Source organism: Haliaeetus albicilla, chromosome 5 (genome assembly GCF_947461875.1).
Source record: "Haliaeetus albicilla chromosome 5, bHalAlb1.1, whole genome shotgun sequence".
NCBI classification, from domain to species: Eukaryota; Metazoa; Chordata; class Aves; order Accipitriformes; family Accipitridae; genus Haliaeetus; species Haliaeetus albicilla.
Genome location: NC_091487.1, coordinates 42,691,952 through 42,710,195, shown reverse-complemented (window position 1 = coordinate 42,710,195; position 18,244 = coordinate 42,691,952). Strand labels below are relative to the sequence as shown.

At 39.2% G+C, this 18,244-nt stretch overlaps 1 protein-coding gene across 1 annotated transcript in view; it reads left to right on the top strand.

Moving 5' to 3' along the window:
- The window catches only part of RTF1 (RTF1 homolog, Paf1/RNA polymerase II complex component), a 31,616-nt gene extending 16,031 nt beyond the window's left edge, over positions 1-15,585 (top strand). The window contains 14 exon segments of the mRNA XM_069784434.1: positions 79-193; positions 1,809-1,920; positions 2,751-2,886; positions 3,499-3,676; positions 4,591-4,673; positions 5,892-5,979; positions 6,068-6,175; positions 6,763-6,840; positions 8,050-8,171; positions 8,541-8,598; positions 9,191-9,268; positions 10,455-10,550; positions 10,838-10,949; positions 12,777-15,585. Of these exon segments, the coding sequence (XP_069640535.1) occupies positions 79-193; positions 1,809-1,920; positions 2,751-2,886; positions 3,499-3,676; positions 4,591-4,673; positions 5,892-5,979; positions 6,068-6,175; positions 6,763-6,840; positions 8,050-8,171; positions 8,541-8,598; positions 9,191-9,268; positions 10,455-10,550; positions 10,838-10,949; positions 12,777-12,883 (1,471 nt within the window). The 3' untranslated portion in view covers positions 12,884-15,585.
- Positions 15,586-18,244: the final 2,659 nt, after the last annotated feature.

Below are 18,244 nucleotides of genomic sequence, written 5' to 3'. Positions count from 1 at the left end.
GCATCTGAGCAGTACTTCACTCGCTTAGGGAAAGAGCATTCTTTCACACATTCTTTTTGTTTCAATATCTGCTACTAGATTTGAAATCAAGAAGAAACTAAAAACAGCAAAAAAGAAAGAAAAGAAAGAGAAAAAGAAAAAGCAAGAGGAAGAGCAGGAGAAGAAAAAACTCACGCAGATCCAGGAATCCCAGGTAGGAAATGAAACTGTCCGTAGTAACAAACCCTTTTCCCTTGGCAACGGGAGATAGGATGCTACCTCTCTCTGCACCTAATGTTTTCCCTTAATGTCAAACAGTGTGTTAAACAGGTCAGAATTTAGTTCATTTATATGCTTATGCTATCTTTAGCCTTTCCAGTTCATTTAAAGAAATTAACATCTTTGGCCTGCTGAGGGGGTGCACTGACAACTCCTTTTAATGAGGAATGCAAAGTTGCAGCTATATCTGGAGTTGCTGTGATAGTCCTCCCATATGAGAACAGAAAAGCAACCTTTTGCAGTTCCTTTAGCCAAACTTCTGTCATTCCGTCTGAAACGTTACATATGCAGTCCTTCTTGCAAGTTTGAGAGATTGGGCCAGAAACTGCTCAGCTGTTGTCTTAATTATTTTGCATGCACATACAATGGAAAGAATGTTTAGTTTCTACTGGTAGGGGTATCAAGGAAAAGCTTGAATGCTAGGAGGAGCAAAGTAGTTCTATAGTTTTTCCACCTCCAGTAGAAAGAGGATAATACTCTTTTTTGGGGTGAGGCCTCTGTAACTGAACTGTAGTTTCAAATGGTTAAGATCCCACCCTTAACTATTTATAGAGTCTGGGCAGATAGACTCCCAGAACGGGATGGGATTCATCTTGCCTAACTTTACCTGCCTAAGAACTAGTTGATTGTTTGCACTTGTCGTCGCCTCTGTCTTTGTGCAATGGAGGAGGACATCTCCATCTGCCAATTCACTCCATGTTATTTTCTAGTGAAATAGATGGTTAACACTTAAATTAGGTGAGATGAGTTTTCCCTTAGGCACATGTTAAGTGGAGTGAATCTCATCTCCCTACCCCTCTCAACTCCATATATGTATGTGTGTGTATATACTTGTATAGTCCATATACATAACACATAATATGTGGATGCATATACATATATGCATATATAAAAGGATCTTATGTTGAGTTCTTTTACAGTGCCTTCCAGAAATTACTTTGACTTACTTCAAATGACTGTCTCTCATGCTTATTATAGAAGCTACTTTCTGTGCTACCTGGTATTCCAGATAGACCTGTTAGAAATGGAACATATCAGAAGACTTACAACATTTAAGATTTGGATCCATATTGCAGACTTTACACACAACTTTATTTCTGCTTAAGTATTTTTTAACATAATTTTTCTCTTTGCTCCTGAATGAGAACAAGTGCCTTGATTTGGCCTTGCAGAAGGAGAAGCAAATGAGAAGAATATTCATCCAATTTTTCCTCATTACTTGTTAGTTGCAGAATTACTTCAGTTTTATTCTCTAGTCCTTTTTTTAACTTTAAGGAGGAGTTTAGAGACTAAAACTTGGTGGCAGAAATGTTGAAGTGTAAATATGTTTATTATTTTTGAAACAAAGTAGAAAAAGAAATAGGCTTCAGATTGATTTCCCTCTCCCTAGCCTCTGTAAAAATGAACTTGAAAAAAACTGGTTTCAAAATGGAGTTTGTTAGTAGTTTCTATTTGAGAAGTTTTCAAAGTGTGCAAACAATCTTTGTTTTAATGTGTTTCAATTTATGGATTGCACTTGGTGTTGAGGGACTTTCTGTGCATGTTTTTAGGTCATGTCACATAACAAAGAGCGGCGATCAAAGCGGGATGAGAAGCTAGACAAGAAGTCTCAGGCAATGGAGGAGCTGAAAGCAGAAAGAGAGAAAAGGAAGAACAGAACAGGTATGAAAGCGTGTTGCTATTGCTGCAATTTCTGAGGCCTTATTACAGCTTTCTGAAAGTGCTACTTCCTGTTTCTAATTAATGCAACAATCTTACACCTTGGAGTGAATGAATTCCATGTCTGTGTTTTCCTTGGTCTTTTGCCTGACATGACCACCTAGGGTATTGTTTAGCATCACTGATGCTGTATTCCTCCCTCCCACCCCTCCCTGGAATGGTCTGAAAAGAAAGGAAACTTTCATTGCAGTCCATTGAATGGCACTTAGTAATGTTTAGTTCAGGTATTTGAATTGGTCACTTTAGATTCTGTTATTTAATTTCTGATTCATCCAAACAATATTTATTGTTCTTGTGCTACCTTGTCTGCATTTGCTTGTTTCTTCGCTGGCACATCGTCTTGTGTCTCTTGCTGCAGACTTTTGATGGAACCCTTTTTGTTACTCTACTGGGTTTTATTGTGGTCCTCTCCAAAAATGAGGGGTTTTTGTCTTGCAAAATACCAGTGAGTTGTCTGATCATAATAGTTTTATCTTGTATATCCAGTTGTTATGCCCATCTTGTATTGCTATGTGTAAACAAGTTGGGAGACTGATAAGTACAACTGAGATTTAAGATGCCTTTAAATACTTTGATTTCTCTTTGAATGTAGACAGTGAAGTGCTTAGCTTACTAGTGGGTTTGAACATGTGGCACTTGTATCCAGCGTAAAATTAATAGCTATCTGTTTTGTTTTGGTTTTTTTTTAAACAATAAGCTTCCTGTTAGAGCTCAAACTTTTCATGAAAAATTTACAGCTTGTTTTTCCTTGTTTTCTGTCCTTGTTCCTCCAGCTGAATTGCTTGCAAAAAAACAGCCATTAAAAACTAGTGAAGTATACTCTGATGATGAAGAGGAGGAGGAGGATGATAAGTCTAGTGAGAAAAGTGATCGCTCATCCAGATCCTCATCCTCTGATGAAGAGGAAGAGTAAGTAGTGAACACTGGACTATGATTACTTGTAAGTGTGTGTTCAAAAACAGAGATCCACTTTATGTAGACACGTGCTGGTTTAGAGGATTGTTTGGGGGCATTTCAGTGTCTCTAAAGTGGTTTTGCCTCTGGGCACACTTGCATTGCTCAGATTTGAGTCCTTGGCTTCTATATCATGGTGTATGCGACTGATTTACCTTGGATGGGTTTGCAACTTCAGTTCCCTGCTGTTACCTTTAGCCCCATTTACACTGTTGTTTATAGATTTGTTTAGTCCTGCAGTTTAGCAGCTGCAGAACCTTAGCACATTAGCAGGGCAGAGAGGTGTGCTGGCTTATCTTAAAGCATTGGCCTATAAACTGCCCTGGTGTGTGAGTCGTTCTGCTTTGTGGTGGCAGGGGCAGTGGGTAACAAGTCTGGGACTTTGCGTTTAGACTTTCTCATGAATGCTAAATTCGCATATCTACAGTCAGCTAGCGTGTGATGAATCATTCCTTTTACTAGTAATTTAAATAGTTAGCACTCATGCTGCACCTTGCTCAGGACCCCTTTTTTGGTGATTATGTCTCTACTTTTTTTCTTTATTCCTTCTCACCTTCCCCAAATCAGGAAAGAAGAAATTCCTCCTAAGTCCCAGCCAGTGTCCTTGCCTGAAGAACTGAACCGAGTACGGTTATCACGACACAAGCTGGAACGCTGGTGTCATATGCCCTTCTTTGCTAAGACAGTCACTGGCTGCTTTGTCCGTATTGGCATTGGAAATCACAACAGCAAACCTGTTTATCGGGTGAGTTTAGCTCTAAGGGGTTTAGTTCTTTTTATAGTGCTGTAATGTAATATTTGCAGCTTCTCAGGTACCTGTGATTGTTTGAGTGTTAATACAAAAAGATTGCTTATAACCAGAAAAGGTAATTGCTGCCAAAGAGGTGGAGGAGACCGGTTTAAAAATAAATAAATCTATGGGACCAGCTAGGTGAAGAGATACATTTAGTGAGAGAGAGGGAGCACTCACAAAGCCTGTTCTTCCAGCTTTGGTTCATACTGTCTTGTCTCATCATTTGTATTGCAAACTAGAGTTCAGGACTCTGCTTTGACCAAGTAAGGATGAGTAACATTCACTCCTAATTTCTGGGAATGTTCCCAAGTTATTGCGTGGTCTCGGTTCTTTTTTTACAAAGTGTTTCTTCTAATACATCAGTGTGCCTCAGAAGAGAATGTGATTGAGAACACAGTTTTGGTTTTCTGTTTCATTGCTGTAACTGTACAGTCATGGGATGCAATAATATTCTCTAAAATTGCATTAAAAAGGTTCCCAGAGGGGCTGTGTTCAGTATGTGAGCAGCACTGGTGTATTTCATTTGGGACATACGTTAACCCAAACCAGCATTAACTGAAAAGTCAATAGGAAAAGTAGGAAAGTGTACACCATTTGGTCAGGAAGGCAGAACTGAGAAGATACAAAAGCTGCATCAAGCATTCAGATGGTATAATTTGTCAACTCAAAGGTGATGCATGAAGCAACTAATTCAGTACCTGATAACATACACTGAAGAGTCTTACTTTCCTTGATCTAGTTAGAATTGTTAGTTATATTAAAGTTTTAGATCTCTCACGAAAAGGCTTGAATATCCAGATATATTCCAGGAACACAGAAGTCCCCTCTTGCATCCTTCCTCTTGTGTATTTTACTGTGTGATATAGGTTGCTGAAATAACCGGTGTGGTAGAGACTGCAAAGGTTTACCAGCTTGGTGGTACCCGGACAAACAAAGGACTACAGTTGCGGTAAGATACCAAAGTCATCCTCATCAGCTCATGAACTGGTGTCCTTTTCGTAGCAAATAATGTTCTGTGTGTGGTTTGGAGATGAGAGCTAAAAAGCAGACTGGGACTTGCCATGCCGCTTACTGCTAGAATGTTGGGGTTGGGTTTTTTGGGTTTTTTTTCCCCTTGGCATAATGGAAATCGTAAAAAATCTCATGCAGGGACTTGTGATTGTGTTGACATCTGAGCAATTCACTTGCCTTAGTAACCCATGGATGTTTGTATATGCCTCCTGAGTTTTGCAATACTCTTTTATATCTTTTCTCCACAGTTGTTGTAATCAGATGTTAGAAATATGTATCATTTAAAGGCATACATGGTTGGGTCTAGCATATGTATTACAACATAAAATGGTACTTTGGAGGGAAGCAGCTGAATGTAGCATTGGATTTCTCAGTTTTTCTTATGGCCCTTATAAGTATCATGAGGTGAGGTTAACAGTTACAATACAAAACATCCTAGTGAGATAGGACAAGAAGACATTAACCATTTGGGAGAAACGGGAAGGCATGTGGAGAATGCACATGGATGCAAGTGTGGAGTAAAAAAAAAAATTATCTAAATCCATTGTGACATTCAATAACTTCTTAGGCTGCCTCAGGAGAGAGCTCCATGCTTTGAGTGAAATTTACACCATGGAAACTAATTTTAGTATTGGCTAGTAGCAGCACAGTAGTTTAGCCGGTAGTGCCAAAGGTAGTGCTCCACAGAAAATGTTTATGGATTTCTGGCTTTTGACTGGCCAACAAATGAAAAATTAGGTAGTGGTTGGCTCCAGCATTGTATAATTCAGTACTGCTGAAAGGTTACTTCTATTGGTCCAAACATGAAGGAGCTCTGTGTTTCTGAAGATCATGCCATGGGTCACTGAATAGGGTATGTAAGGCTTAGGTGTGAGAGAGGTCTGTTTCCGTTTCCTCCTGAGGGTTTTACTGTCACAACCGAGCGACTGTTTTCTGCAGACTCATCGTCTAGTATTCCTTTGCATTACTACTAATAGCTGATGTAGGCTCCTGAACTGTGGCTGACTGGACTGAAGTTAGGAATAGATAGCATGCGAGCCACAAGAGTAGCCTTACGTGTCTGGTTTTGGGCTTCTTGAATCAGTTTACACCTATAGATCCAAGATCATAGCTCTGTACCATCAGAGAGGGATGTTGTTACACTTTCTTGTTGCAGGCATGGCAGTGATTCACGTGTGTTTCGCTTGGAGTTTGTCTCAAATCAGGAATTCACTGAAAGTGAGTTTATGAAGTGGAAGGAAGCGGTAAGTTTGCCAGACTTTAGTTTCTTCTTAGCAGCCTTCTGCCAAGGATCCTTTAAGTGGAAAGTAACCTCTTTGTCCTTGTGTTTAGATGTTCTCTGCTGGGATGCAGCTACCCACGCTAGATGAGATAAACAAGAAGGAAGTGTCCATCAAAGAAGCCCTCAACTACAAGTTTAATGACCAGGACATTGAGGAGGTAAACAGTGTGTTGTAGTAAGGCTGTGGCAGTGCTTAAAGGTGGCAGGAACTCATGGAGTAGAGCACTAGCTGTTACAAAGCAAAATGATCATGGTATTTGCTTCCTAAGAAGAAAATAAAAGGCTCAAAATCAAGTTGAATAACTGGATAGAGTAGCTTGGTGATCCAGCTGTTGAGTGCTCACTCCTGGTTTACTTCATCCTTTGTGCCCTGTTACCTCCTCTTGAGCTTGTGTTGCAGAGCTCTGAATGCCTAGCCTGAGTATGGTAACTTGGTTCTCAAGTTCTGAAAAGCTAACAGTATCATGATAGATGCATTTATCACAGTTTCTGCAGTTTCATACTTGCTCAATACTGACCAAATGTGATAAGCATCAGATTTTTGTAGGTCATAAGTGAGGGGAATGGAGCTGTAACTCATTACCAAGTCACAAATTAAAAAATGCAGCAGAGAAAGAGCATGAGTAAAATTCTGTGGTAGTAGGTACATTTCTTAGGTGATATTGATCTGTTGCTTCTAGTGTCCAAGTATTGAAATAGACATTTCATATTTGCATATTCTTGCTGTTTCCTCTGCATCTTACAGATTGTGAAAGAGAAGGAAAGGTTCAGAAAAGCACCTCCAAATTATGCTATGAAGAAAACTCAGCTGTTAAAGGAGAAGGTGAGAGATGAGATGATGCCTGCAAGCTTAATGCAGTCTTTGATTTTGAAGAACTGGAGCTCATCTGGATTTTGGTGGTAGTCAGCAGTAAGGTTGACTTTAACTATGCAGCTAAAAGGTGGATCTCGAGGTTCATTGCTGGGTTCAGAACACTTGGAACCCAGTTAAAGCGATTGCATTCTTTTTCTAAGGGCAATTGCCAACAATTGTAGCTGTCTCTTTTTGTGTCCTTTAAACAAGAAGGTCCTAAGCTGTTCTGCTTTAGAAACTCTTAACTCTTTTTCTTTTTTTCCTTTTTTTTTTTTCTTTCAGAATACCCCATAATAATATTTGAAAGTTAATTTCCTATACTTTTTAAGATAGGAAAAATAAAAGTTGTATTAAATTGTCTTTTACTCAGGGGTGAGTGAATTGTCACTTTATGGCCATTAATTTATATTGAATAGAATAGATTGCTGAAAGATTTACTTGCCACTGAACTGTTTTACATGTAGACCTCCTGGAATAGACCTAACAGTGCTGAGAAGCCAAAGCTGAGAAGTCAAGAAAACAATCTTAAGTATCTCTGAAGATAAAGATAGATATAACACATTTTGTTTCGTTTTATTTGTGCAGTCCTTTTTCAAGACATTCATGCTTCACATATAGTAAAAACAAAGAGTTTGTATTAATCTTTAGTTATACATTCTTTGGCTTAACTGTATTGTTTGCTCACCATTTTACTATGAATGAACACGTAAATTGTTAGTTTTCCTTTGCAGAACGGTGCAATTGCTTTTTATTGTCACCAGGTGGCATGATAAGCTACTGTTGTTGGTCTGGGACTCTCCAACTCCCTGAAATAAGTGGCAACTGACAGTTGCAGAAATAATCATTCTTTTCTGAGCTGGTAAATAGTGATATTAGATTTTAATCAAACCTGTAACTTAAATCATCTAACTGACTTGCCCTTCTCGTGCTGGGAGTAGTGTTCCTACGTCTTCCTTAGTTTAAGGGCTTTCAAAGGTTTTCAGGGTTCTTCAGAGTAAGAAGTCCTGTTTTGCCTTGAGCTGTAAGGAGAGTTTAGCTCTTTGTTGTATTCTTACCATGCGGGGTAGAACATTTGCAACTGGAATAGGGTTAGCTGGCTGATTCATGGGTGTATCCCTTGTTTCTCTGACTAGCTCTGTGGTAGAGAGTAGTGCCTAATGAGTTACTGTTTGGTTGAAGGCTATGGCTGAGGACTTGGGGGACCAAGATAAGGCCAAACAGATTCAAGATCAGCTTAATGAACTTGAAGAGAGAGCAGAGGCCCTGGATCGTCAACGAACAAAAAACATCTCTGCAATCAGGTAAGAAGCAGATATTTTCTTTCTTAAATAGCATCAATCAAAATATATGGAGGAGAGAAACTAAAGCAGTAGTGAATTAACTGCAGGATTTTGTCTTTCCGGTACAATATATTCATGAAATGTGTATCATGATGGCTCTGTTGGCATTTGCCTATCTTCACTTCCTTGTATCTGTCATTCAGTTAAAACTGTCAAAAATATAAATTCTCTTCCACTCACCCCAGGTAGCTGTTGTGTTGCAGTAAGAGTAATTTATGATCCGGATGAAGCTGCAAGAATGCTGTCAGGCATTTTGTTGTGTAGGAATTGATAAATGATGATCACTTTCTTTTTCTTTCCCCCACCCTCCTTTTTTTTTCCTTTCTGCAGTTACATCAACCAGAGAAATAGAGAGTGGAATATCGTTGAGTCTGAGAAGGCTCTTGTGGTAAATAGTGCTGAATTAATACTTCTGTACAAGTAGACATGAAATGATGCAAAGGGGGATAATTGCATGGTGAAGTTACTCAGTTTTTTTAATGATCTACTCAATTTTTTTAATGATCTATAAAATCTTTCATATAGGCAGATTACATGATTTTAAAGCAGATTGCTTTATCCTTTTGATCAACTCGATTATCAGCAGATTACTGACTGTAATAGTGGCTTAGTGCATTTTGTGTGGGAAAGAAATCAGAAAGGAGACTTCAGAGAATAAAATAGTAAAGGAAATATTCAATTCCATGCAGTGACACTTCTATTAAGAGAAAGTTAAGCTTGTTAACAAATGGTTAAGCCTTAACTAGCCTGAGAGTTGTGCATGTATTTTCTGTGTTATATTCAGTAAGGACTTTTGACCTGTGAAGCATAGGACTGTGGGTGTGTCAAAAGCTTTCTAATCTGTAATGCTGTTCGTGGTTTTCCTCTGATCTTGTTATTATATATAGCTGATGAGTACTTGCATGGACAGGGTGCTGTGGGAGGATTTATAAGGGTGCAAGTAGCTAACTCTGCAAAACCACGTGCTTTTTCTTCTTCAGGCTGAAAGTCACAGCATGAAAAACCAACAAATGGACCCCTTTACTAGGCGGCAGTGCAAGCCCACAATAGTGTCTAATGTGAGTGTAATACTTAAGTTCAATTGTGGCAATTTGCAGAGAAACAGAAACCAACATAATGCAGACAGTAGGAAAGAAAATGTTGTTTGTATTAATTCCCAGTTGTGCCATATGCTATTAATGTTCCAGATGCCAGGGTGAGATGCAATTGAGTGAGATCCTGGACTCGCTATCCCAAAAGAAGGAAAAAGCAGTTTGTTTTTTTGTTTTTGTTTTAATTTTTTTTAATGCAAAATGTGAAGGACATAAGTGATGTGGGTATATGTACCTGGAGAAGCAACTGTGGTTTAGACTTCTGTGGTGAGTTCTTTTATGTAGAATTACTCGGATTTAGTTAGCTCTGGGAAAACAGTTTGCTGTAGGTGTGAGTTTCACTTCGAATTAGTTGACATTTTCCTGAAAGATCTGTGAAAGGCGAGAGAAGACCAGACACTTTGGGCCTGTGATGGATAAAGTAGTTTAACACAAACGTCCCCCATGATACTGTGGCAAAACCTGCTACTACAGTCCCTAGCTATATAAATGATAGATAGCAAGGTGATCAGCTCCTCCTTCTAAGTAATCTGGCTTTGTTGAGGCCTGTTCTGGAATAGTATACGGTTCTAGTATCAGTACTTAAAAAAACCTGGTCAGGTTGGCTCTCATGAGTCTCCACAAACTGGGAAGGGAATAGAAAAGGAATTTTATTGCAAGGCTTGAATTAAATAATTATTTCTGAAATAATTCCTTATTAGCAAAGAATCATAACTGAATAGCTTTATTATGGTAGACACATTATATTGTGTAAAGAAAATAGTCCTCTAAAGATCTCTTCTCTCTAGTAGAGTGTTTCAGCCAGAACTGTAAGCTGAAATCAAATACATCTAATAATAGTGTTAAGACTAGTCATGGGAGCAAACCATATCAACAGGAAATGTATTTCTCATTTTCTCAAAGAAAGACTTTCTGAAGGATAACTTTTAGTTTGTTATTGTCAGATCCATTATTACACAGGTATCAGGATGATTTCAGTTGTCTCTGAGATTCTGAAGATTGGGCTAACTTACCTACAGCCTCTTATGGTTTTAGATTCATGGATATGAGTGCTGTTTTAACAAAATGACAGTATAGTTTTCACCCATTTAAATAGTGATTTTTTTTTTTCCTTCTTTCTTTTCTTTTTTATTTTTCTTTTTCCCCTCTGTAGTCCAGAGATCCTGCTGTCCAAGCTGCCATCCTTGCCCAACTAAATGCAAAATACGGGTCTGGTGTATTACCAGATGCTCCAAAGGACATGAGTAAGGCAAGTTTCCATTTCTGTCTCTGTTATGTTCTTCCCACTGTCACCGTTTTGTTCTAGAAGCTTATGACTAATAGTAGATGTGCATGCTTCAGTTCTAGAAATAGGTATCCTGTAGAGGATTATCATAGAAAAGAAACAGCTTTTTCTTAGGGAAAGAAAATTAAGTTTCTCTAGCAGTATGAAAGCTAAACTAAGTATGTTTGTGACAGAAGTGGGGAAAAAGCATTTTTATCTCTGTTTATCTGGACAGATAAGAGTTGGAGACTTACCCATAGTTTTTATTTCAGGGTCAAGGGAAGGATAAAGATGTGAACTCTAAATCAGCCAGTGACCTCTCAGAAGATCTTTTCAAAGTGCATGACTTTGATGTAAAGATTGATCTTCAGGTTCCCAGTTCAGGTAGGTGTTCCAGCTGAGTTTGGGGATGTGATTGTCCAGCTCATTATGGTAGAGCTCACTTCTTCAGAATAGTTCTTTCAAAATCATTGGTGGGCTTTTGAAAATGGGAGCAAGGACTCCATGTTTGTTGTCTTGGCAAGCATCTAGAACTGAGGAGGAAGGGATGTGTGCTAGTGACATACATTGAGAAAACAAGAACAACTGTGTTGTGTTAAACCGAAAGCCTGTGTATCCCCATATCCTTGCTCCAAACGCCTATGGAGGAAAGGATGTAATGAGTGTTTTCTGAAGTAGTCTACAGACTTGCATAATCTTTGGAGAACAGACAAGAGTGTTGTATTTAATAAGCCTTGATATCTACTTTGGTACTTACTTGGTTAATTTGTCTTATCACTTTTGAGGACAGATAAGCTTTGGGTGTCTGTGATGTCCTGTTCCATAATCTGTGTACATACTATGTGGATAAAGTATTTCTATTTGATTTTGAACCTGCTGCTTTACCAAGTTGCTGCTCCCTAACTTTGGTATTGCAGATGGTATTGAACCAAAATTTTAGGGGAACCAAAACTGTGCAGGGAGTGAAGGTATGCTTATAGACACAAACTTGCTGAAGCTTTGTCTTTGTGATCTTGACTTTGAGAGCCTGAGATGTGTGGCAAGAACAGTTTAGTGTCATAGAATCATTTAGGTTGAAAAAGACCCTTAAGATCCTCGAGTCCAACTACACTGCCAAGTCCACTGCTAAGCCATGTCCCTAAGCACCACGTCTACACATCTTTTAAATGTCTCCAGGGCTGGTGACTCAACCACTTCCCTAGGCAGCCTGTTCCAATGCTTGACAAACCTTTTGGTGAAGAAATTTTTCCTAATACCCAATGTAAACCTCCCCTGGGGCAATTTGAGGCCATTTCCTCTGGTCCTATCGAGCTGTTTTCCAGTGGTGGGAAAGCATGGGAGTATACCAGTGCAATTTGACTCACAAGGCTCATTTTTTATTGCATTACTGGAAGGATTAGCACTGAAGTTTCTTGGAGGACAACAATTTAAGGAGTACTATAAGAATGCACAAAGACTTAAAACCTTGCCAAGAAGGGAAAGTAGGAGAGGTTGTCTTTCCAAACTAGGTCAAGATTGGAACGCTGTACCTAAGACTACAGAATGAGGTAGGATGCCAAGAACAGGAGACTTCCTGAAGCAGTTAGTGAGAGTTACAAACTTCAGAAAGTTAGCAAGCAGATGAAGGTTAGGCACTAAAGGACACTGAAAACCAGGAAGGAGACTAAAAAGAGAAGGATGAGAGAGACACAATATAGGTAGAGGTTTAAGTATGGCTGTTCTGGTTTTTTTTTTCCTCAGACAGAACACCATTTTGGCATCTTGCTTTGTGCAGTCTCCTTTCTTAAAAGAAGAACCTGGGGATTGGTTAAAATGTGTATTGTAGGTATGGATAGGAAGTTTGACTTCTGTCCACTTATTATCTGTCTCTTTGTGCTTGCTATTCTCATGGGGTAATGATTTATCAAAGATCCCAGAACTGAGCCTGCAGGCTCTGTTTACATTGTGATTTCAGCATGCTATAGAGTAGTTTTCTTAAGAAATGAAAGTATACTTACCGGCAGAAAGCTGAATTAACAAACAGTCAAAATAGCACATGCTTTATCCATGAAGATAAGCTACCAGATACTGCCTGTATTAACTGCAGTTCTAACCTGATATATACTAGAGAAGCCAAACGTGATTCTGTGGTGAAGCTGTCAGTAAAAGCAACAAGTAAAAATCTGTAGTTTTCAGGTATTTCGGTCCTCACTGTTTTCTTATCCCCAACAGAATCTAAGGCACTGGCCATCACCTCCAAGGCTCCACCAGCAAAAGATGGTGCCCCTCGGCGATCATTGAACTTGGAGGACTACAAAAAGAGGCGGGGGCTTATTTGAGCATGCCCACTCTGCTGCTTCTGATCCTGCATGCTCCATGACGATGTCCTACCTTTTCTTCCTCCCTTTTCAGTTCTCCCTTCTGGGTTGGAGCAGCAATGGAGCTGGGAAGAGACTCTTTAAAACTGCCAGTCATCTGTAACATAAACCATTCAACTATTTACTGTATAGACCTCCCTTCTTGCCCTTTCCTCCTGCCCCCCTCACAAATGTGGATCTGTGCTATTTGGGGTTTTCCCATTTCTTTTAGTTTGAGTTTTGTTTTTATTTTGTTGATGCAGCTCGTTGGTCCACTCTGTGTTCAGTATTAGCCTGAGGTCTGGATTTCCGTAGGAATCTCATGGTGGTCGCAGAATCGGCACTTGGTGATCTCCCCTTACATACCACCACAGGCATGGTGAATAAACATTGGCGCAAGACCTTTGTGGCTGGAAGGTCATCTGCACTTTCTTCCTCTTTTTCTTCCTCCTTCATCCTAGCTTTGGAGAAGGGAATCTTCAAAAACTGGCTTAGGTTCAAAGTGTAAATTTTTTTGGGAGGGTTGTGTGACTTTTTTTCAGGTGTTTTTTATCATTTTTAAGCTGCAGTACTATTTGTATCCGTCTGTCACAGTTCTTTACGGCTGTTTTGAATTTCTACCAGCTGTACTTGAGCATCTGAAATTGCAAGAAAGAAACTCATTAAATGTGATTCTTCTTACTAAAACGGCTTGGCTGGTATAGCTGTTTAACTTGATGTTCCCTTTTTTACTTACACTTAACTGATGAGAGAGAGGTACACAGCTCTTGACGTGGGACTTATCATCCATAGTACATCCGGAGTCTCCAGCTGTAACTGAGTGGAGTAGCTTTTTCTGGGATGGCCCTGGGGTGCTCATTGGTTGGGCTTTAATTTCTTCTCCAAGCCTCCAATATTACATACTTTTTAAGTCATTGTGTCTTCACTGGGCTCCAGCTCACTTTGTTCTTGCTTTGTGAACCATTTAAACGGGGCTTCTATAAACAAACAAAAAATATTAATAATTAAAAAAAAATCACTTTGTGTGGAAGGGGAAGGACACATTAAGGACATAGAAAGGTCAGTGGGTAATGTATGAGAGGTAGCTGATGCACATTTTTCCATATATAAACTGGTACAAGTGGAGTGCAACACTAGCACAAGAATTGTATGGCTTTATGGAATATTTGACTGGACACAAGGTGACAGCTAAATTATCACTCAGGTGTAAAAAAAAAAAAAAATCAAAGTGTAAATATAAGTGACATTTAACAAAGAACTTTTCCAAACAAGATACAACTGAATATATGGAGCTAAGAACTAAATTAAAAGAGAATTAGAAGTCTAAAAGGTTAGAGGCCCTCGTTCAGGTAAGCGTGCAAGCACGTGTTTGTTCCTACTCAGTCCAGTACGTATATAACTTAAGCACTGAACTGGATAGGAATGTTTCTGGGGGACCCTGAAGAGGGAAAATGCTGATGCTCTTCTTGTGTCAGAGCATTACTGTTTTTCTGAAATCATACACTGGTTACCTTTAAACCTGTGTTTGATGCTTTCTTGTTGGATTCTTAATGCAACTTTAATCTAGTTCTTATTTAACTTTCTCTTCCTTTTTTTAACAGTAGCTTTAAAGAAACATCATGTAATTGTGTGCAGATTGATACTGTGTATAAAAAGAAAATCAACCTATGAAGCAGCTCTTATCTACCGTGTAAACAAATAATTAGAAATCCTTCAATACTTATTTACTGAATAGTCCATAGTTCTAGGACACATGTGGGTTATTCTGTAAATATGTAATCATAGTGTGCTTTATTTGATGGCCTATTTTAGCAGCTTCTCTGGAGTTGTAGTAGGCTCTCACGTATGTGTACTTTTAACTTTTTAAGAGTGGATTTATGGAATCTACCATGATAACTTCATAGGAGACATCGTGATTCACTGTGTAGATAATGCATATGATATGATTTTGTTTTTTTCAACAGCTTCAATTATGTTACAGATTTGTAATAAAAAAATCTAAACTTATTTTGCAATAGCCAGTTTTCAAAATAATCACTCTCCAATGCTTTGCAGAAATAATTGCCAAATAAAGTGATTCAGGAACTGGTTTTTCCACAGAAATGCCTCAGAGCTCTGAGGCACAGTGACAAGTGGTCTCTAAAGGTAAAGTTAACTCAAATTCAGTATTTTTAATATGCTTGCCCTTGATGTATTGGTTTTAGATAACTTCTACATTTGGTAACACAAGAATAGTCTGTACTACAGCCAAAACGTCAACGAGACCTGTACAGTGTTGCAAGTAACTTTTAGTGGAGATAGCTGAAACAGAGGAGATGCAGTGAGTTTAGAACGCAGATCTGAATGATGGACTATGTCCTAGTTATCTGCAACTATGAAACTGCCACTTACCCTCTCAAAGTTTCTGGATTCTGCTGAAATACTTTGAGAGGAACAGTCAGTAAATTATCATGCAAACCTCTTATATTGAGAATAATACATCAAGAAAGTACTTTTGAATAGTTACAGAACTGTGTATGAAAGCTGTAATCTTTTTTCCTTTAAGTGCATGTAAAGGTGAGTGACTACACCTCCCACTCATTAGAGAGGGAGAGATTTGTTTGCTTTGTTTCATTGGTGTCCTAGCATAGTTCATCACAATTGTACAGACTTCTATAAATAAACTTGGTTTGTTGGTTTAATAAGGTTGATTGTTTATCCCTTGATCTGAGGTGCTAGGGGTTTTCTGTCTGGAATTTGTTTTTTTTAGAAACTGACACTTCATTTATCAGTCTGAACACAACAGGCATAACTTGAAACAGGACAAGTTCTGCCAAGATGGAGGGAAAAAAATTTTCACCCATAGGACAGTCAGAGAGTGGACTAGGTTGCCCAGAGAGATTGTGCTGTCTCTATTTTGGAGGTTTTTGAAAGAAGGCTGGATTAAGCCATGAATAACATGATCCAACCTTGAAGCTTACCCAGCTTGGAGCAGGAGGATGGACTGGAGACCTCCCTGAGCTCCCCTCTGACCTGAATTATCCTACGATTCTATAAGTAATTTCATATTGCTGTCTCCAGTTTTGTCTGTCTGCCCTGCGTGTACTGCTCCCCATCCCTCCCCATCCCCCTTCCTACATGCAGCACACGGAATTCGTCTCACAGGTGTGGTGGCTTACCATGAGCGGTGCAGCATTTCCCAACACACACATCCTGAGACTGTTGGCGTGTACGTCTGTAGAGTTCATGCTAGGGATGTCTGTGAAACAAAACTGTCTCTATAGATTTATCACTGAACAGGCTGGAAGACTCAGCCTGTTACACTGTGGAGTGAAGAGCTGTAGCAGATTTGATGAGCAAAATGTTCCTTTGATGCACTTTGAACAACAAAAGACATTTTGAGTTTTCCACCTCCTTAGGAGCTTTTTTAAATGCATATGCTTTTAAACTGCTATGCAAGGTCACAGATTTTCAAGGAGTCTTTAGGACAAAGGGTCTTGAGGGTGGGTTGACAGTTTTTAACTGGCTTTGGGAAGGATAGTCAACCAAAGGAAAAAATGTGCCTTGGAGGAAAAGGAATGAACTAGCTGTGAAGAAAGTGCTTCACGGTTAGTTCATTCCTAGCAGAAGGTGGAAGCAGAAGAAGGTGAGAACTGAAAATGAGGAGTCTGCACAAATGCTTCACTGGTATACATACTGGGGAATAAAAAGGCATGTGAATGTCGTCTCAAATTTGAACTTTGGCATGTTTGGTTTTTTCCCCTCATCTTAACTAGAAGATAGTTAAGCTTGTCCAGGCCACTTGAAGCTTTGAATTTCGGGGTTCTTAATTGTGGGAAGTAAGTACTGTAAATTTGATACCTAAACTACTGATACATACGCAGTCTTACTACCTTCAGCACAGTAATTTAGTCTTTTAGAGGGGGATGCTTAATTAGCCAAATAAACGGGTGAATTTTCTTTTTCTATTTTTACCTGGGATGGTTAAGCACTCACTCAATGGTTCTACCTTACCACCATCATCAACCACTTGAGATTTTAGCTCCCCCCCCTTCACGCTCAGTGACTGAAGGAGTTATCGTATGAGCAGTTTCTTTAGTCTCATACTGTGTGGAGTTATCTGGGTAAAAAAAAAAAAAAGGGGGCAAAAAGCTTTTTCTGCTTTGTCAGTTAGACTGTGGGATTATTAAACATGAAGAGTTGTGGTGGTAACATCTTAAACTTTTCCAGCTGTTTGAAAAGCCAGCATTAGATGTTCCCTTGGGGTTCTTTATGCCTTGACATCTATCTAGATGTTAAAGGCTCCTGTGGCCCAGTTGTGTCAGGCCATCACAAGTCTCCCTCATGTGCCAGCCTTTGGACACTTGACTATTTTTCTTTAGCGTTCTCCTTTCTACTGAGAAGCAGCAGTATCCAGCTAAGAGTCTGAGCAGTTAAAGAAAGTAAATTAAAGTAGGAGCTTCCCTGGAATAGCTAGTATGTTGCAGTTACCTATGAGTAACAGAAGGCAGGGTGAGTATTGATAGTACTTACGATGCTGTATCTGGCATCTTGTATTGGACTACATGTAGAATACTGTGTCAAGTTTTTGGGTTCCCCAGTTCAAAGAAAATTTCAACCACCTGGAGCAAGTTTAGTGGAGGGCCACCAGGATGGTCAGAGGCTGGGGCTTGTTCTACTGGAAGAAGGTGATGATGTAGTGCTGTAATACCATATTACTGTTGTTAGTAACGGGCCATAAGCTTAGTACTGAGGCTTATCAGGCTTCCCTTTCTAGACTTTTCTTGACCTGCTTGTAGCTTTGTTTTACTTAGCTTTGCTATAACAACAATTTCTCTTAACTGGCCAGGCGTCTGTGGCTAATTTGTTTTACTTCTGTTTACCTTTGTGTGGTGCAACCATAGTTTTATATATGTAAGAGTAATAAGCAGTTATTTTATGCAGAATGAGATATTTATGACTAAAGCAGTGGTGTGGTGAAGAGAAATGCAGGTGTGGTATGATAGTAGAAGCCTTATGATAGTAGAGGCCTTTAGAAGTAGAAACAAAGGATGTAGCATACAGAAGTACAAATGGACAATGGGGCACATGTATGGGACTGGAGACCCTATGGTCATGTATTGGTGAGTGGTTACTCACCAGTGGTCAAGTGTGTGTTCGTTGTTTGGGGATTTTTTGCTGTTGCTTATTTTCTTTGGTTGTTTTTGTTTGGTTGGTTTTGGTTTTGGTTTTGTTTGTTGGTTTAAAAAAGGCAGAACCAGAACTGGACAAAACTGTGTTGAGGGAGTAACAGAACAAAGAAATTGTATCTAATGTGTGAAGGGCACCACATATCATAAATTTGGATGTAGTGTGGAGCTGTAG